Source organism: Lepidochelys kempii, chromosome 23 (genome assembly GCF_965140285.1).
Source record: "Lepidochelys kempii isolate rLepKem1 chromosome 23, rLepKem1.hap1, whole genome shotgun sequence".
Classification (NCBI taxonomy): Eukaryota; Metazoa; Chordata; order Testudines; family Cheloniidae; genus Lepidochelys; species Lepidochelys kempii.
The window spans coordinates 14,826,990-14,847,453 of record NC_136402.1 but is presented as its reverse complement, the minus strand read 5'-3'; the positions used below and the strand labels follow the sequence as shown (position 1 = coordinate 14,847,453).

The following is a 20,464-nucleotide window of genomic DNA, read 5'->3' as shown; positions in this document are numbered from 1 at the left end:
ACTGAAATGCTGCAAGAGTGGGCCGTACCAGATGCAGAAAAGCGAAGATGCCTTATAGAGAGCCTTGGCGGCCCAGCATTAGATGTGATTCGCACCCTGAAGCTCATTGACCCTGGGGTCAGTGTGAAGGACTGCCTAGAGGCCCTTGAACACAACTTTGGGAGCGTAGAGGGCCCTGAAGACAGCTACTGTAAGTTCCTTAATTCCCGACAACAAAAGGGCGAGAAGGCTTCAGCCTACATACAGAGACTGGAGAGACTGCTTCAGAGAGCTGTCATGAGGGGAGCAGTGACTGCTGAGCAGATGGATCAGACCAGACTGGCTCAAATTGTAAGAGGAACTCAGTATCAGAACCCGATTCTACTTCATCTCCGGCTAAGAGAACGACGGGAACATCCCCCAAGTTACTCCCAGCTGATAAAAGAGGTCCGAGAGGAGGAAGAAAGGCAGGCTGCCAGTGAGTTTTGGGAAGCCCAAACATCGGAGCCAGCCAGCACAACACCACTGCAAATGGCCAGTGTACTGATGGTGAGCACCAGAGAGGAACTTGCCCAACAAATGCAGGTCCTGACGGAACGGATAGCTGAGCTGCAAAGTACCGTTGACCGAGTTAAGACTTCTAGGAATAAGAAGCCTCAAACTGTGGCGATTGAGAAGCCCGCACTTAGAGCCACCATCCCCCCCAGGCGAAGGGGGAAAGGTCAATTCTTCTGCTACCGATGTGGTCAGGATGGACACAGTGCTGCCAAGTGCCGTAATGAAGAAAACCCCTCCTTAGTGTATGGAAAGCTGAGGATCAGTTGGGAGAGATCCGGTAGCTGCCAGAGGGTCTGGGGACGGGGACCCCCCAGGTCTGCAGGATTTGAAGATTCCCCCAGAAAAGACTGTCCAGCTGGGATCCCTGCAGGACTGATAGGGCCTCGAGCAGAGGTCATGGTGAGGATCGAAGGGGTGGAGTGTAAAGCAGTGCTTGACACTGGATCTCAAGTGACTATTATATTTCAGTCATTCTACCAACAGATGCTTAGGCACCTGCCTATACAGCCACTGACTGGCCTTGGCCTATGTGGCCTCAGCATGGATGAATACCCCTATCAAGGGTATGTCATAGTGCACCTGGAATTCCCAGAGGAGGTTGCTGGGGTAAGAGAAGAGGTAGACACAGCTGCCTTAATATGCCCTGACCCTAAAGGGACTTCTGATGTGTCTGTGCTGATAGGGACCAACTCCAGTCTCTTCAAGGTACTCGCGGATTACTGCAGAAGGCGGGCTGGGGACCAGTACCTGAATACCCTGATGATCCATACGCTTTGTGCTGAAGCCTATAGGAAAATTGAGAGCGCTAAAAGGGACACATCTGAGCTACCGCTTGGGGCACTGAAGTACGCGGGCACAACCCCCTTAGTAGTGCCTGCAAGGACGGAGCAAGAAGTGCTTGTCATGAGTACCTGTCTGAAAGGCAGTAAAGGGACGTTAGCAATGATAGAGCAGCCGATGGGAGGAGAGCTCCCTGAAGGAGTGCTGGTCCCCAGTGGAGTCATAACCCTACCTGCTGAAGCCCAGGAAAGGGTGACTATATTGATTGCTAATGAAACGAGTCGTGATATTTTTGTGAAGCAAGGACAAAAGATAGCAGACCTCTTTGAGCCTGAGTCGATTGTAAAACCCCAGTATGAAACTCCAGTTTCGGCAATAGACCCAGCAAAGTTTGACTTTGGAGATTCACCAGTGTCCGAGGACTGGAAAGATCGCCTGAGGAAGAAACTTTGTGAAAGATCCAAGGTGTTCTCACTGCATGAGTGGGATGTGGGATGTGCAAAAGGAGTAGAGCACAATATCAGACTACATGACTCTCGACCTTTCAGGGAGAGATCTAGGAAGATTGCTCTCTCTGAGATGGAAGATGTGCGACATCATCTTCAGGAGCTGGCTGCGAATGGCATCATTACAGAGTCCCGCAGCCCATACGCCTCACCCATTGTGGTAGTCCGCAAAAAGAATGGGAAAATCCGGATGTGTATTGACTACCGCACCCTAAACAGCCGTACTGTGGTCGACCAGTACACTATGCCTCGAGTGCAAGACGCCTTAGACTGTTTGCTGGGAAGCCAGTGGTTCTCTGTGTTGGATCTTCGAAGTGGATACTACCAGATCCCTCTGGGAGAAAAAGATAAGGAGAAGACAGCCTTCATCTGCCCATTAGGGTTTTATCAGTTCGAACGCATGCCCCAAGGGATTTCTGGAGCACCTGCCACCTTTCAACGTCTCATGGAGAAAGTTGTGGGAGACATGAATTTACTGCAAGTGTTAGTTTATTTGGATGACCTGATTGTGTTTGGAAGAACCTTAGAGGAGCATGAAGAAAGACTTCTTAAAGTGCTTGATAGGTTGGAGGATTATGGTCTGAAGCTTTCAATTGACAAATGCCAGTTCTGCAGAACCTCAGTGAAGTATGTGGGTCACATTGTGTCCCAAGAAGGTGTGAGTACTGATCCTGATAAAATAGAAGCACTCACTACATGGCCACGTCCAAGTAACTACAGAGAACTCAAGACCTTCCTTGGATTTAGTGGCTACTACCGCAGATTTGTGAAAAACTATGCTACGATTGTAAAGCCTCTGAATGATCTTACCAGGGGACATCAGTTCAGCAAGAACAAATCTAAGTCCAAGAATAAGGGGAGGTCCCCAAAGCCTCCTGTGCAGAGACACAATGGCCCCTTTGCACCATTTGGGCCACGGTGGGATGAGAGATGTGAAAGGGCTTTTCAAGAAATCATTACTTGCCTAACTCATGCTCCAGTCCTAGTTTTTGCTGACCCAAGCAAACCATTTATCCTGCATACTGATGCCAGTTTGGAGGGTCTGGGAGCAGTCCTGTACCAGGAAGTGGAAGGCAAATGTAAACCTGTAGCCTTTGCCAGCCGAGGATTGTCTGATAGTGAAACTCGCTATCCCACCCACAAGCTGGAGTTTTTGGCCTTGAAATGGGCCATCACTGAGAAATTTCGAGACTACTTGTATGGTGCTCAGTTCCAGGTGTGGACAGATAACAATCCACTGACTTATGTGTTAACAAGTGCTAAGCTGGATGCTACAGGGCAGAGATGGGTGGCCGCCTTGGCTAGCTATGAGTTCAGCATTCAGTACCGATCAGGGAGAAGCAATGTAGATGCAGATGCATTGTCCAGGCGTCCGCAGGCTCCAGAAGTTGCTGTGATACCCACAGATGGAGTGAGAGCTATTTGCAGTGTGAGTCGCCGAGAGCCAGAGGCCCGTGAAGACTTTCAGGGATGTGTTGCAGAAGCTTTGGGCCTGCCCCCTGAATGCATGCCTTCTGCTTCGGTGAACTATATTGCATTAGACCAATCTCCTTTGCCCATGCTCAATGCGGCTGACTGGCAAGAAGCCCAGCGGCAAGATATTGACATTCGTGATACACTACTTGCCAAAAGGGAGGGGCGAAGCCCAACTGCGGTTGTCCCACCTAACCCGGAGGGTAAACTACTATTGAGAGAATGGACCAAACTAAAACTGATTCAGGGAGTGCTACACCGAATGACCACTGACCCTTTACAAAAACAACGAGCACAACTAGTACTGCCAAAAAAGTACAGAGCCCTGGCCATGAGGGCCCTGCATGATGACTTTGGGCATTTAGGGATGGAGAGGACCCTGGAACTTATTCGTAGTAGGTTCTATTGGCCCCGAATGGCTGAAGATGTTCGCAGGAAATGTGAGACTTGCGCTCGATGTGTTCAAAGGAAAACTCTGCCCACGAGGGCTGCATATCTCAAGAACATCACCAGCAACAAACCTTTGGAGTTGGTATGCATTGATTTCTTGTCTGTAGAGGTAGACAAGAGGAATGTTGGAAACATTCTAGTAGTGACTGACCATTTTACACGGTATGCACAAGCATATCCCACACGTGATCAGAGGGCCACCACCGTTGCTCGAGTATTGTGGGACAAATATTTCTCAGTCTATGGATTCCCGGCTCGGATACACTCTGATCAGGGGCGGGATTTTGAGAGTCACCTTCTGAAGGAGGTGCTGAAGATAGCAGGAATTAAAAAGTCTAGGACAACGCCTTATCACCCCCAAGGTGATCCTCAGCCAGAGAGGTTCAATCGAACCCTATTAGATATGTTGGGAACTTTGCGACCAGAGCAGAAGGCAACCTGGAGCCAGCATGTCGCATTTCTGGTGCATGCCTACAATGCCACAAAGAACGATGCTACGGGAGTCACCCCATATCTCTTGATGTTTGGGCGAGAACCAAGATTACCCATAGACTTGTGCTTTGGTGTATCAGAGGATGGAGATAGCTATGAAACTCATCAGCAATATGTATCCCGACTAAGAGAAAAGCTGCGGGATGCTTATCGCTTAGCTACCGCTGCGGCTCGGAAGAACGCAGACCGCAACAAACATCGATATGATGCTAGAGTGCGTTCGCAGGAGCTCCAGCCGGGGGACAGAGTCCTGCTGCGAAATTTGGGTATTGCTGGCAAACACAAGATAGCTGACAGAGGGAAGGCAATACCTTACCTGGTGATGGAAAAGCTGGGAGATCTGCCGGTCTACAAGATCAAACCTGAAGACGGTCCAGGGCAAATAAAGACGGTGCATAGAAACCTTTTGCTCCCTGTGGGGGAATTGGTAAGCACCCCTTGTGAGATGGGCCACGGCAGGGCCGCCGGGCAGAACAGAGGTGCTAGACCAAAGCCGCCATCCAACACAGACAGTGGGCCCCCTGCAGCTAACTTACCCCTATTCTGCACATCTGAGAGTGAGTCTGAGGAGGAAGACACAACCCTGGTGTATCCTGGGATGGAGACAAGATTTCAGTCTCGATCAGCTGAACCAAACGAGAGTTCTCCCTTTTCCGCCCTAAACCCATTGGCGGAACTATTTAGGCCCCTTTCTGATACCCCGGTGCTGCTGATGAGACCCCCCTGTGATGACAAACACAGGTTATTGGACAATGGGGACAGACAGGTAGAGGATGTCCTGGGCACCTTGGACCCTCCAGCGTTAGAACTAGGAGTGCAGGGGCCTACGCCAGTAGCCGAGGGACCCTCCAGGGAAGCCTCTCCATCCGTCACTCAAGAGGATGTTCCCCTTACTTCGGCAACAGAGATTCTCAATAGACGAGACAGGGTGATAAGACCAGTGAAACGGTTAACTTATGATGCACCTGGGGTGACTAGTGAGGAGCCAATACATTTAGCACACAGGCTTGTGGAAGCTAAAGTGGGCTTCCTGAGGCCCTTTGGAGGAAACCAATGAGTTGGTATAAAGGGAGTGTGATTTGTCGGGACGACAAAGTCTCGGCTGGGGGGAGGATGTAAGCAGTGTCAGGATGAGCTCCACCCTGACATCTGGTGGTGAGGTGTGGCAAGTTGTGGAAAAGAACTTCAGGGGCCGATCTCATTTGCATAGGCACACCCACCACGCCTAGAATGAGACCATAGCTGCCCAAATGGTCACTTTGGCTGCTGTGGGATCCCCAGTGTCTCTGTTATTGGGGCAGGAAGAATAAATTGCTATTACCCTGATTATGGGAACTGTGCTTGGAACTGTACGTGGCCTTTTGTTATGATGGAGGGATTCACTATCAACTAAGTAGCACTCGCTAGGCAAGGGTCATGGGTTCCAAAACTGTGTGAATGGAGAGAGGCTGGGGACAAGTATTAATACTTGGTGGCATGGGCCCCTTGGTGAGGGCCTTACATGCTGATTGCACTTCCTCCTCTCTCCACTGTGGAATATCAGAGCTAATTTTGATTTCATTAGAAGTCTAGTTATAGGCTGCTGAGCTCACTTTGGGCTGACAGTGCACCAGCACTGGGGCTCCCCTACTATAAGCTGAATTCACCTAAGAGCTGAAATCACTGAGTGTTGTGTTAAGTAGTGGGGGAGCCTGAAGATATATTGTGGAGCAATTTGCGGGACGGCTGGTGAAGCAGTTCGACGCGGAGCAGTGTGTGGATGGCAGGAGCTGCTTGTGGGCCGTGGAGCTGAGTGAAGGAGTTCGTGGGGCGGCTGGCGGAGTGGAGCGCAGCTGAGTGAAGGAGTTCGTGGGGCGGCTGGCGGAGCGCAGCTGAGCGAAGGAGTTCGTGGGGCGGCTGGCGGAGCGGAGCGCCGCTATGGAGCTATGGGGCGGTCAGCTTCAGATCACGTAAGGTGCCTCTTACCCCTGTCCCATTTCCACCCAGATTGGGAGGTAAAGCTCCGCCGATAAACTTTCGAACTCTGGGGCTGCCCTGACCAGGGACAGAGACTTTTGGGGCATTGGACTTTTGGGACTTTGGGTGATTTTGGATTGCTGGACTCAAGAACCAAAGGGAAAGGACACGCCCCAATTTGCTTGGGGTGGGTTTTTGCTCATGGGTTGTGTTATGAATCCTGTTGGGGGTGTTTCCCCAACATAATGCCACATTGTTTCTCTCTGTTATTAAAAGGCTTTTGCTACACTCAGACTATGTGCTTGCGAGAGGGGAAGTATCGCCTCTTGGAGGCGCCCAGCGGGGGTGGTATATATTTGTCCCAGGTCACTGGGTGGGGGCTCGAGCCGGTTTGCATTGTGTTATTGGAATGGAACCCCTAGATATTGAACCCGGCCCTTGTTGCTGCCAACTCTGACGGGCAGAAGGGTTACACTTTAAATAATTTAACACTGAATGCAGATCAGCAGACTCCTGCGGATCGGCATTTTCACAAATCTGAGGTACTGGAAAGACCGCGTGTCTTTTACCGTCAGCTGCCCGATCCACAGTGGCTGGGCCCAGCACCTCTAATCACTTGGGGTCGGGGATATGCTGCTGTGTCTCTCCCTGCAGGACCGTTGTGGGTTCCAGCCCGGTGCGTGCGACCGGCACTTAAACAACATGGCATGGCACCAGGGGCTGTCGAATCCCATACCAGAGTTTCAGCTGACCTTGGAGGAGACCGCGTTGCCCACCGAGTCGACAACGGCGGGACGGAAACGGAGGAGGCGTAGCGTCCCAAGCCAGCCCGTGACATGGGGAGCAGTAAAAGCATTGGTCGCCACGGCTCAACGAAAACTGGCAGCAGATCAGCAGCCAGAAACTCCTAAGACTTTGTTTGTGGCGATTCTCGCCCAAATCACTGCTAATTCTGCGATGATTGTGTGCCTTTTGTGCCTGCTATTTCCTGTAGGGGTTGGCTCGGAAGCGCTTCCCCCGTTACAAGCCCGAAGGAGAATAAGACACTGTTCTCTGCTTATGCTAATCTTTTCTCCCAGTACTCTAGCATGGCTAATTGGGGCCCGGCCAACTATACTCTGCCTCGCACGGCTATATCCCTCCACACACCGCACCCGGCCGGGGCTCACAATGTCACCTGTGCGCGTGTAGTTAACTGCACTAGTGCAAAGGTGCCCTTGGGCTGTCAAAAAATTTCTCAACCCCTTTTAAATTGTTCCCATGCTGTTAATGTTTCATACAATTATGGCCATATCATCCTACCATCAGGATGGGTTTTTACTTGTGGTTCATGCACCTTTAATAATATTCCTGCAAATTTAAGTGATGGCACCCTTTGCTGTCTTAGTAGAATGACACTTATATTGCCTTTTGCTGGTCACAATTGTAGTAAAAGAAGTGTACCTCTTTTAGATGATTATATTGCAGATGTTAAGCTTTTGGTTATTCTGTGTTTGTAATTATTGGGCTTATTTTTTGCTGCTGCTGTGTACAATGTATTCCTTCCTTGTTAAGACTTTGTAAAATTTTTGCCCTGGAAAGCTCCCCAGGTTATGTCCTTGTCTGTCTGGGAGTTAAATAGCATGATAAAACAAATTGGCGGCTACCATGAGATGGCCAAATATCAATAAACAAAAAAAGGGGAGATGAAGGGTTAATGTCTAGCTATTCCACCTGGAAGCAGGCGGGGCACACCCTGACTGTTTCCTAGGAGCAATGCACACATTGCTCTATCCAAGGACAAGGGCTAGATATGAACCCTGAGAACTTGATTGTTTGGACAGCAACTGTGGGAGGTTTCTTTAGCCTGGGCTCAAGGCCTGAGAACCAGGATTGTAGTAGATAGAGGATGGTAACTAAGCATATGAATCAACGTCATACATTCCTTTGTGTAGCAGTGTGTAATGCTTAGGGGGAGAAATATAATAAAAGGAGAAGGTGGAAGGCGGGGGGGGCAGAACAGCCCATCTCCGCTGACCAGCCTGTTTGCTTGCATAAAGCTGTGTTCTGTCTCATCACTGAACCGCAACAGTGGAGCCTTCATTTTATCCTCCGTTTCTCAGCGTATTATGTGATGGTACGGCCAATGGATTTGTTATTTCCTATACAATCAACGGATGCTCCTTAGACTGGGGTTGCAGGATTAGCGCAGTATAGGATAGATAAGAAGGCGTGAGGAGTGTGTATTAGGTATTAGTAAAGCACGGTTAATAGCAAGGCCTACAGGCTGAGATCTGTACGATTTTAGCTTCGCCAGACTAGGCCAGAGGCTTAAGATGATTGCGTGACCTAGCAATAACTGCTAAGACCAAAGGTTACTGCATAAGCTGTGCCAACAGGTGAGGTTATGGGAAAATGGATTGCAATAGACACACGATATTGTCCAAAACCAACTGCCGCCCGATTGTAACATCTTTAAATGTCTGTCCTGACCGCAGGGTACCTGCCATGCGTAGCTGCACGTGAGACGAAAAGGAACTACAAACAACCTATGAAAAACGGGGCAGACCAATAATCATGGGGTGTGAAAGTGCAGCTAAGGGAAAGCAGGCTGACACCTTGTGACGAAGCAGGGGATTTTCTTCGTGTTGTGCATGAGTACTGTGTGTGCCTCAGTTTCCCCTGTGCGCTGCCATGTGTGTCACGAGGTGGTGGGAGTGAGGATTTGCCGGTGCAGAGGGCCAGGTGTGATCTCACCTAGCAGCCTGGACCCCAGACAATGGCCTGGACATGACAGATCTTAGCAACTGGTGACCCAGAGGCCCAGCCTGTGTTGGGAGCCAGGCAGTTCTGGCCAGTGGGAGGACAAAGGACGGAAGAGAGAGGGCCCCGGTGATCTGTTTGTGCGGAAGGAAGACGCAGGGCGGAGGAGGGGCTGTGGGGAAGGTGATATAGGGGGATCAGCTGGAAGGAAGTTGCTTCTGGACTGGGGACAAAGAGGGGTCTGGACCCACCTGGACTGAGACAGACCCAGCTGGACGGTGCTCAGACTGGCCATGCCCGAGGCCCCTGAGAACTGCTGAGGCTGGGTTCGGCCGTACAATAAACCCTCCTGTTTTACACCGGCTGAGAGTCCCTGCAGGCTGGAGATCAGGGAGCATCGCTCCATCTGGTGGGGCTGGCCCCAGGTAGCCAGAGCAAGAGGACCCCCCAAGGGGGCTCACAAAGGGAGCCAGGCGGGCTGGAGGCTCTGAGAGGTGCAGTTCCAGGAGACGGTGGAACCCAGGGCTTAGCCCCCAACAGAGAGTGAACCCCAAGAAGGGCTGTCAGATGGAGGGGAGTTCTTCCCGGGGATCTTTCAGAGCCGAGAGAGCATGCAGGGGCCTGTGAGTCCGTGACAAACTTTCATGCATAAACGGTGAGGTGGCAAAATTTGCAGATGATACAAAACTACTCAAGTTAGTTAAGTCGCAGGCAGACTGCCAAAAGCTACAAAGGGATCTCCCGAAAGTGGGTGACTGGGCAACAAACTGGCAGATGAAATTCAATGTTGATCAATGCAAAGTGATGCACGTTGGAAAGCATCATCCCAGCTCTACATATACCATGATGGGGCCTCAATTAGCTGTTACCACACAGGAGAGAGATCTGGGAGTCAGTGTGGAGAGTTTTCTGAAAACTTCCACTCAATGTGCAGCGACAGTCAAAAAAGCCAGCAGAAGGTTGGGCATCATTAAGAAAGGGAGAGATAATAAGACATAAAATATCATGTTGCCTCTATATAAATCTGTGATGCAGCAGGGAGGGGGAGTGGTGACCTGGGACCCACACTCCGTGACAAAATCCATGGAACGTGCACACCTTGAATACTGCGTGCAGATGTGGTCGCCCCATCTACTGGAGTAGGAAAAGGTTCAGAAAAGGGAAACAAAAATGATGAGGGGTCTGGAACGGCTTCTGTATGAGGAGAGATTAAAACTTTTCAGCTTGGAAAAGAGACAACTCGGGGGGATATGATGGAGGTCTGTAAAACCATGACTGGTGTGGAGAAAGTAAATCAGGAAGTGTTGGTTACTGCTTTTCATAATACAAGAGCTAGGGGTCACCCAATGAAATGAATAGTCAGCAGTTTGAAAACAAACAAGAGGAAGTATTTCTTCAGGCAATGCACACTCAGCCTGTGGAACTCCTTGCCACAGGATGTTGTGAAAGCCAAGATTATAACAGGGTTCGAAAAAGAACTAGATAAGTTCATGAGGATAGGTCCATCAATGGCTATTAGCCAGGATGGGCAGGGATGGTGTCCCGAGCCTCTGTTTGCTGAGAGGACGACAGGGGACGGATCACTTTCTGATTCCCTGTTCTGTTCATTCCCAATGGGGCACCTGGCACTGGCCACTGTCGCAGACAGGATACTGGGCTAGATGGCCCTTTGGTCTGACCCAGTGTGGCCGTTCTTATGTGTTGGGTGTAGTCAGGGCTACAATATCAAAGAGGGAAGACCCAAGGGAAACCCCAGCAGGAACCATCCCGCTAGCGACGCTTGTCTACTGAGAGGCCTATCGGAGCCGAGAACACCGGGGAGGATGTGAAGATGGCCACGGCTGTAATTGTTGCACAGGGTTTTGTAGGATTTCTCTCTGCAGGACTTTACTTAGCACTGGGGCCGGCACTGACGGCCAGGGGAGAGCCCCCTAGTGACCTCTGCCCCCACTCCCTGCAGCACAGCGCCCCCCAAGCAGTGCACTGGGGTAACAGGGCCAGCAGTGACGGCCAGGGGAGACTGCCCCTCCACTGAGGCCCTCCTCCTGCTCCCTGCAGCATAGCACCCCCTAGTGCAGCAGTGGAGTATTGGGGCCTAATGGGTTAGAACAGGTGGGCTGGGAGCCAGGACTCCTGGATTCTGTCCCTGGCTCCGGGAGGGGAGTGGGGTTTAGTGGTTAGAGCAGGGGAGCTGGGAGCCAGGACTCCTGGGTTCTCTCCCTGGCTCTGGGAGGGGAGTGGGGGCTAGCGGTTAGAGGAGGGGGGAGGGGGCTGGGGGCTGGGACTCCTGGGTTCTCTCCCTGGCTCTGGGAGGGGGCTGGGGGCTAGTGGTTAGAGCAGGGGGCAGCGGGCTGGGAGCCAGGACTCCTGGGTTCTCTTCCCAGCTCTGGGACGGGAGGGCAGGGAGCCAGCAGGACTCCTGGGTTCTCTCCCTGGCTCTGGGAGGGGAGTGGGGGCTAGTGGTTAGAGCAGGGGGTCTGGGAGCCAGGATGCCTGGGTCCCGTTCCCCTGCTCTGGGAGGGGAGTGGGGCCTAGTGTCTCTGGAGAGGGGGGGCTGCCCCCACCCCGAGTTGCCCCCTGCTGACGAGAGCCTTAGTCCTGCCCGGTATCAGAGTAACAGCCGTGTTCATAAATTAACCAATTTAGTCTCTAAGGTGCCACAAGTCCTCGTTTTCTTTTAGTCCCGACCTGCAGCCCCATCGTGGGCAGGGAACTTCTCTCCCACTCGGAGCAGGGGCCCATCTCCCCTGGTATCCTGGCTGTGTCCAGGCCCACCCCTCTGCTATGAGAGAGTCCCCCGGGTGGCCAGTGAAGGGTAAAGTCCTCCCATCTGGTGCCCTTTGAGCCCCCCAACAGCTGTTTCTCCTTCCAGCTGTTGCCGGGGGGCGGCTGGATCCCGGCTCCAGCTGACCCTCAATGGGGCTGTGCTGGGGCTGCTCTTGAGCCACCCGGGGGGCATCCCCCTGCGGGATTTGGGGAGGCTCTTCCACCAGCACCATGGCCGGCGCCTGGATCTGCCCCGGCACGGCTACCGCTCGCTGCCCCAGCTGCTGGGTGACCTGAAGGAGCTGGTGGTCCTGGACGAGGAGGGCAAGGAACCGTGGGTCAGGTGCCGGCACGCAGCCTGCGACCTGCTGCCGGAGACCAAGCCCCCCAAGAGACGCCGCCATCACCCCCGGATCCACAAGGAGGCGCCACCCGAACGGCAGCACCCAGGGGCTCCTAAAGCAGGTGTGGTCATGGGTTGTGGGCGGGCTGCCCCCTACTGGGGGGAGTGGGAAGTGCATGTGGTGGCTGTGTCACCTTGCCCTTCCCTTTGTTGGGGTAGCATTACAGGTGCTGTCTACACTACTAGGTGCATCAGTGACTTTCAGGGTAGATCTGTGTCAGGACTCCTGGGACCTCTCCCTGGCTCAGGGAGGGGAGTGGGGGTCTAGTGATGAGAACAAGGCTCTGGTCCCAGTTCTGCCATCTACCTTGGGCAAATTCTCTCCCTCTCCCCCTCAAAAATGGCAGAATAACTTTTGCCTGCAGATTGCAAAGCTTAACTGCAGCTCTGGCTTTGATTCCCTCTGGCTGGAGGGCACAGTCCAGCCCTGAGAATGCCGCTGTCTCTGGGGTGGAGCGTGTCAACTTGCTGTAACAAGGCAAACCGTCTGGTCCTGCCTCTGCTTTGGGGCAGGTGAAATCAATGATGGGGCGCCTGGGGGTACCCTGAATCACCGACGGGCATCATTTAAACAGGCCTGGTACAGAGCTGTCTGCAAAGGGGACGCACGAAACCCCCCTCACTGAGAATCTCTGCCTTGAATGCGGGTGCCAGGTCCCAGGGAGCAACACTGTGCCTGGGGAATCGAGGCTGGTGGGAAATTGAACGCTGCCCCCACCCAAGTTGGGAGTGAACTTGGACCCCTCTCCCACCCCCGCCCCGATTCTTTGCGCAAGTCTCGAGTGATGAAGCTGAAAGACCCAGGCCTGTGCTATGGGGCCCAAGCGCCCCTAGAGGGAGCCTCGGCTCGGTGCAAAATCTGCCCTGGCTTACAACAGCTCCCATGCGGAGCGGGTGCATTGCAAAGGGGTCCGGCTCAGTGCGACTGGCGACCCTAGAGGGGCTCGTGCATCCTAACTGGGATGGCAGCATCTCACCGGGCATCTCTCTCTCCTCCCTCCAGCTCCCAGGCCTTGGAACACCTGCCACCACCTGGCTGCACCCCCGGACCATCCACCGGCCGGATCTGCCCCCGGCCACCAAGCCAGCACCTGGCTGCCCCGAGGTGTCTCGCTGAGCCACTTCCCCAGCTCCCGCCTTCCTGTGGCCGCCCCCCGGCAGCCGCCCCTGCTAATCTTCACCAACCAGTCACGGGGTCTGGCAGCGTACCAGGGGGCAGCCCTGAATAGCCCTGCGCAGGCCCCCAGCCGGCTGCCCCGCCCCACCCGCCCAGCCAGCCCCCAGCTGGACCCTCTCATGGCCGAGCGGGCTGAGCTGGAGCAGAATGTGGCGTGGGTCCTGCGGGGCCACCCCGGGGGCATCTCCCTCTTCCGCTTCCGCCAGGCCTACGGTGCCGCCTACAGCCACCCCTTCCCCCTGGACAGCACGGCCTCGGCGAAGGAGCAGCTGGCGGCCATGCCGGGGGTTGTCAGGGTGGAGGGCTGGGGGGTGCAGACGATGCTCTTCCCGGTCTGCCCCCAGGAGCTCCCCAGTGAGGAGACTGGTACGTGCTGGGAGTCGGGCGGGGTGGGGGGAGAAGGACCATCCCAGGGATTGAACCTGGGGAGCGAGGGCCTCTGCAGCTTGAGCTATGAGTCCGGGGAGGAGTCCTCGCCTGTGGGTCAGGCTGGGCTTGAGCGGGATGGAGCTAAGCAGGGCCAAGGGGCCTGGGCTGCGGGGAGCGGGGGGCTCAGTAGGGGGCGCTAGGCTGAAAGGAGTGGGGCGGGGGGCTCAGCAGGGGGTGCCGTGTGGCAGGGAGTGGGGTGGGAGGGTCAGCAGAGGGTGCAGGGTTGGAAGGGACCTCAGGAGGTCATCTAGTCCAACCCCCTGCTCAAAGCACGACCAATCCCCAACTAAATCATCCTTGCCAGGGCTTTGTCAAGCCTGACCTTAAAAATTTCTAAGGAAGGAGATTTTTATCAATCAATATTCATGGTGGAAAAGGAGTTTCTATTTTCCTTATTCTGCATCTATCTATCTGTGGGCTTGGGCTTCTCATTTCCCCAAGATAATAAAGAGTGCCCACCTGAGTGCTAAGATACAGGTTGATGAATCCAGACCTTGTAGTACACACCTAGAGTGCAACATTGCACATGGCTGTGTCACACTTCCATTCAAAGTTACCTTATTTGTAGCCGAAGTAATTTGAGACCATCTATTTGTATAATTTGAAAATATAGTTTTCCTTCTTTTATTCTAAAATTTTATTTTAAAATTTGTCTTACGTCAACTTAAAATATCTAAAATAACTGGTTGACTATGCCTTTTTTATTGCTTAGCAAATTCTGGAGTTCTGTACAGCATCACAGACCCTTCTGCAGCTTCGCCCAAAGTCAGGGTGTGAACCCCGGCATCCTGCCCAACGGACGACCTTCCCCAGAGGAGCTGAAACCCAGCGCCAGGCGAGGGGTCCCTGTATAACCAGCACCCCACCCCAGATGGGGCTGCGTCCCTGCGTTGGACGAGGGGTCCCTTTATAACCAGCCCACGCACCCCACCCCATCTCGCCCAGGTGTTACACACATTCACAGCAGGGGCACAGGGGGGCTGGTTTGTGGTTCTGTGTTTATTACAAAGCTGGAGATTAACAGGATGCAAAATAACATAGACAGCCTCGGCACATCCTCTCCCCCTCCCGGTGCTAAGCCCCCCACACTGACCCTACATGTGGGTCAGGACGGGGCAGGGGGCCAGCAGCTCGATGGGACAGGGCAGCAGTGGGGGGAGGGCAGCGTCTCCCCTGAAGCTTCTTCGAAGCAGAGTTCTCTGGGACTGGCGTTGCAGGGGGGGTGAGTCTGTCCCCCCCTGGGGCCAGGTGCCCCATGGCTGCAGGGGGCTCTCACTGCGGGGCCCCCCGGGGCATGTTGATCGCGGCTGGGCTGGGCAGACTCAGGGGCAGCTTTCCCCCTGTGAAAGTAGAATGAATTATATTGAAATTATAATTCATTAAAGAAATGCTACCTGAAGGGTTTGTTGAAATATAGTTGTCAGGAAGAGAAACATTAAGGAGTGTGAGACAATGGGTCCTCAAACTAATTAACTTAGAGCTCCTACTGAGCTAGGAGATTGGTAAATGTTAGTATGCAAATAAGATATGTATGTATATTTGTCAGTTTCTGCTTCCTTTTGTCCCTTATGTTAAATTGGCTTTGGCTTAGCTGTATGAATAAGTTAGCCCCTCTCTGAGGCTCAAGGTCACACCTGGGTGCATTAGCAAAGCGTTTTGCTAATAAACAGAGTGGTCTGACAAATTATGTGAGTCCTGAATCTGACTTTGACACCCCGCTTGGCCTGCAGCACCTGGACGTCCAGCTCGGCGTAGGTGAGTCCCTGGACACCGGGGTCGGGCTCCTGGGGCAGGGAGGGGAGAGAGTCACTGGGGTGTGTGTGAGCGTGTGTGTGAATCTACCAACACCCCAACACACACACAGAGCACAGGGTACACACACACACATTCTCTCCTACCAGCCTGACCCCCCCACCCCACGCCACTGAGTGTGCCAGGAAAGGTGTATTTGCGGGGGGGGGGGGGGCTGTGAGGGGGCTGCTGGGGCCCATGGTTGGGGGTCAGGCCCCATGGGGGAACAGGGGACACTTACCAGGGTCTGTGGCTCTTTTCCCTCGTTGATAGAGGTGTCTGCGGAACAGAGACACTCGCTGAGCTGCACCCCCGGCTGGCCCAGAGCAGGACCCCACACCCAGCTCCAACCCCCCACATCCATCCCGGGGGGGTCAAAGACTGGCAGAGCCATCCGCTCCCCGCCCCACACCATGGGCCAGGGTCATTAGCCCCGAGTTACAGAGAGGAAAACTGAGTCACAAAGATGTCGAGGGGGTTACAGCGGGGGCTGGGGGCTGGGAGTCAGAAGGCCTGGGTTCTCGCCCTGGCTCAGGAGGAGAGTGGGGTCTAGACTAGTGGTTAGAGCAGGGGGCTGGGAGCCAGGAGTGGACGGGGAACTAGAGCGGGAAAGGAGGGTGGCCCCAGGGAGCTCCTCGCAGTCCAACACTCTCAGCTGACACCAGCTACCTCTGGGACCCCCTCCTTAGTCCCGCCCAGCAGCAGCTGTAAATCAGACTCTGCCCCATATGGGTGGAGCCCACACAAGCCCCATCCCTCCCTGGGGCCCTGCCCCACCCTGGTACCCCCTTGGGTGTGTTACTCACAGACGGGGTCTTTCTTAGCCGATGCCTTTAATGCCCCCATAGGGCTGGTGCTAAAAGAGAAAATCCCCTTGTAAATGTCATATCCCCCCACCGCAGAGAGATTCCCCAACACACCCAGAGAGCCCCCCATCCTGCCTCACACTGAACCCAGTTCCCTAGAACCCAGGACTCCTGGTCACAGCCCAACACACACACCCACACCTCCCTGCTGTAACCACTGGACCCCACTCCCCTCCCAGATGAAGGAGAGAACCCAGGAGCCCTGTGACCCCGGCAGGTCGATTGGGAGGGGGAGGAGCCGGGTTCCTACCTGCTGGGTCTCGGTGCAGCTCCTTTTCCTGCAGAGGGACACAAACCAGAATCCCCCATCAGCAGATTGGGATCCTCCGGTCCCAGAGCCCGGCCACGCACCCCGCACAGGGCAGCAGGGGTGGGGGGCAGGACAACACTGTAGCATGCGCCAGGGGCGGGGCAGATTAACTTTGGGGGGCTTTTCCTGTCCCTAATCCTCCCTCCTTAGTGACTCGCTATAACAAACCTGATCCATAGGTCGGCTTCCCTGGCACCCCATGTACCAGGCATGGAGTCGGTGGCTCTTAATAAAGGGACCCCTCGCCCGGCGCTGAGATGCTGCCACCTCTGGGGTGGGGCAAGGGGACTGGTTATATGGGGACCCCTCAGTCTGTGCTGAGATGTAGCCCCTCTGGGGTGGGACAGGTGTGTGTGTGTACAGGGATAACCCATGCAATAGAACCCCCTGCTGAGCCCCCACCCCACTCCGTGGCTTTCCCGGCACTGTCCCCCATCCAAGCCGTAATGCCATCCCGCCCTGCTTAGCGGCAGGTTTAACCCTTTCCTCGCTGGGTGGGGGCACTTACTGGCTCGGGTTTTTCGGAAGCAGAGGAAGGCCACCAGGAGGAGGAGGAGGCCGGCGGCTGCCGCACTCGCCCCGGCGATGATTTGGCTGGTCAGAGACGGCGGTGCCAGAGGTCCCGATTCTCCTGGGAAACAGCAGCAGGCTGTGAGTGCTGGGAGGGGCTGGTCTGTTCCCCCCCCGGCCCCTCCCACCCCAGGCAGCACCCAAGGGGCTGGGACACCGCAGGGCACAGCCAGGAGAAAATTCTATGGGGAGGATGTTGGGGGCTCCCAGGGTATCAAGTGGGGTCAGATCAAGCAAGATTTGGGGGATTTGTAGTGCTAGGGGGCACTGGGCTGCAGTGGGCGGGGGGCTCAGTAGGGGGCGTTCACCCCATTGGTCAGAGCTGGCCCCATTGCCCCAGCACGGCACTGGGGGCGCTGTCTGATCCAGCCTGGCCGTCATTTCTAAGGCATTTCACCCCCTTCCTCATGGCCACACTGACTCAGGCCAACGGGCGCATCTAGCCTGGTATCCCGCCTCCCATGCTGGCTGTCCCTGGCAGCCTCACAGAGACCTCCAGGGCACCACCCCCATGTCCACTGATGGGCCCAGCTGCGCCCAGAGGGGGCCTCCAGCTGCCCTGTTAGCGGGGCGGGTTCGTGTCTGAGCAGGAGGCTTCACTCCCCTCCCAAATCCGTCTGCGGCGGGGGAGTCACTGCTCCTGAGAACAGCCTCCATCCCTCCCCCTGGGCAACCACTGGGGGAAGCTGCCCCATAATCTGTGACTCAAGAGATTCTCCCCTTGTCCCACACTGGACTCTGACTCCCTGCTGCACCCCTGGGCCGGGGTAGGGGGACAGAGTTCTCGGGTCTTGGGGCCGTAGTTTGGGGGGGGCAGAAAGTAGTAAATTGGTTGCGGGGCTGCAGTGGGGGGACGGAATGGGGCGGGACCACGGAGGGGGCAGAAAGGGGTGGGGCTGTGGGCAGGGCCGCAGGCCGAGGAGGCAGGACAGGAGCGGGAGGGCAGGTGAAAAGGTGGGGAGAGACTCCCCCTTGCTCTGGCCCACGGCCCCAGGAAACCTTAATCCAACTCTGCCCGTGACTCAGCATCGATCGTTACTGTCAGTCCCGGGGAGGGGGGTTTGTGGCTGGGGACGGAGCTGGCTGGGCAGCCCCTGGGCCCTGATTCCTCTGTGAGTCCCCAGTGCGGGGGCAGCCGGGGGAGCATCCCCTGGGAAAGGCCCCGGCTCTGCAGCTCCCCCTGGGGGCAGGGATCCCCCCTCCCTCAGCTGTGAACCTCCAGGAGCTGCTGCTCCCCCCTGCCTGGGGAACCCCCCAGTGACACTGTCCCCGCTCCCTGTCCACGGGGTTCCTAGGGCTCTGGGCAGAGCCTGACTCTGAGAATCCCATCTGGGTGCCGACTTTCTGAGGGTCCGGCTGGGAGCGGGGACGTGGAGCTGGGCCCCTCACCTGCTACCACCAGCTGCACGGGGTGGCTGGGCTGCGAGGAGACGAAGGGCTCTGATCGGGGCCTGTAGCTGCAGCCGTAGCTCCCTCCGTGCTGCCGGCCCACGGTGGGGATGTGGAACTCGGCCCCGTCCCCAGCAGGGTCCATGTGTCGCGGCGGGTTCAGGTCTCCAGCCTTGTGCAGGAAGAACCTCACGTCCCAGGGCTGCCCCTGACACCGGATGGTGACGTTTGCCCCTGGGGCGGTGACCCCAGTGGGGCTCAGAGAGATGGAGGGTCTGGGTAAGCTGGGATCTGCGCACAGGAGACAGGCTGTGAGAGCCAGACCCGGGCACCCACCCAGCCCCGGCCTCCAGCTGCAGAAGAGAAGAGCGACGGGGGGATTTGAGAGCAGCCTTCAACTCCCTGAAGGGGGCTCCAAAGAGGATGGAGCTGGGCTGTTCTCAGTGGGGGCAGATGACAGAACAAGGAGCGATGGTCTCAGGTTGCAGTGGGGGAGGTCTCCTTTGGATATTAGGAAACACTATTGTGACGGTGCCCCCATAAGGCTTTATGAAAATATACTTGTCAATGTATATATGACATGACTAGAATGTGTTTTATGCTACATATGCCACGTAATGTATCTCTGTCAATGTTATGACCTACTGAATCTATTCATCCTATTTGTATGCATGTGTCCTTATCGTATTCGAAGTTACGAGTATCGGCTGCGTACTTGTTTGATTCTGAGTAGCTTTCAGTGAAGCAGTTGATCAGCTTCCTGAGAAAGGACTGTTCTCAGTAAGTGCCCAATCAAGAAGCCCTTAAGCCAACAATGAACTTGGAGACGCCAGTCCACATCTGGGCTTTCCCAGGAATGTGGCGTGCCTGGTAAGGAACTCAGTCATGTGTGGACATGTGACTTGCCCAGGTGACTCCAAAACTCCATTTTGTAGCTGGACTTTGCATAGGAGAGAGGAGGGGGTCTCCACCCACAAGAGAAAGTGTATTTAAACCTCTGGAAGACCCCTCCATTTTTATCTTCAGCTGGCTAAAGAGAGAGCCTCTCCACCCCCAAAAATACCTGAAAGAATCTGGAACAAAGGACAGTAACTTCAGGGGATGTGAGTGATAGCTGGACCCAGACTAGAAGGAGATTTGTCTGTAAAAGGAAGCTTACTGGAACTGGTGAGGTTTTTATCTCTATTCAGTTTGATTAGACATAGACATGCGTGTTTTATTTTATTTTGCTTGGTAATTCACTTTGTTCTGTCTGTTATTACTTGGAACCACTTAAATCCTACTTTCTGTAGTTAGTAAAATCACTTTTTACTTATTAATTAACCCAGAGTATGTATTAATACCTGGGGGGCGGGGGGCAAACAGCTGTGCATATCTCTCGATCAGTGTTATAGAGGGCGAACAATTTATGAGTTTACCCTGTATAAGCTTTATACAGAGTAAAACCAACTTATTTGGGGTTTAGACCCGATTGGGAGTTGGGCATCTGAGTGTTAAAGACAGGAACACTTCTGTAAGCTGCTCTCAGTTAAGCTTGTAGCTTGTGGGATGTGGTTCAGACCTGGGTCTGTGTTTCTGGCCGGCAAGTGCGTCTGGCGCAGCCAGGCAGGATTCTGGAGTGCCAAGCTGGCAAGGAGGGCAGGGGCAGAAGTAGTCTTGGCACATCAGTTGGGAGCCCCAAGGGGGTTTCTGTGATCCAACCCGTAACAACTATTTCACTGGGAGGGTGGTGAGGCACTGGAATGGGCTCCCTAGGGAGGTGGTGGAATCTCCATCCTTAGAGGTTTTTAAGACCTGGCTTGACAAAGCCCTGGCTGGATGATTTAG

At 54.6% G+C, this 20,464-nt stretch overlaps 1 protein-coding gene across 1 annotated transcript in view; it reads right to left on the bottom strand.

Annotated features, from left to right (window-relative positions):
* LOC140901866 (immunoglobulin superfamily member 1) overlaps nt 1–20,464 on the bottom strand; it is a 263,932-nt gene that overhangs the window by 130,042 nt on the left and 113,426 nt on the right. The window contains 1 exon segment of the mRNA XM_078850366.1: nt 18,638–18,928. Coding sequence (XP_078706492.1) covers nt 18,638–18,928 — 291 coding nt within the window.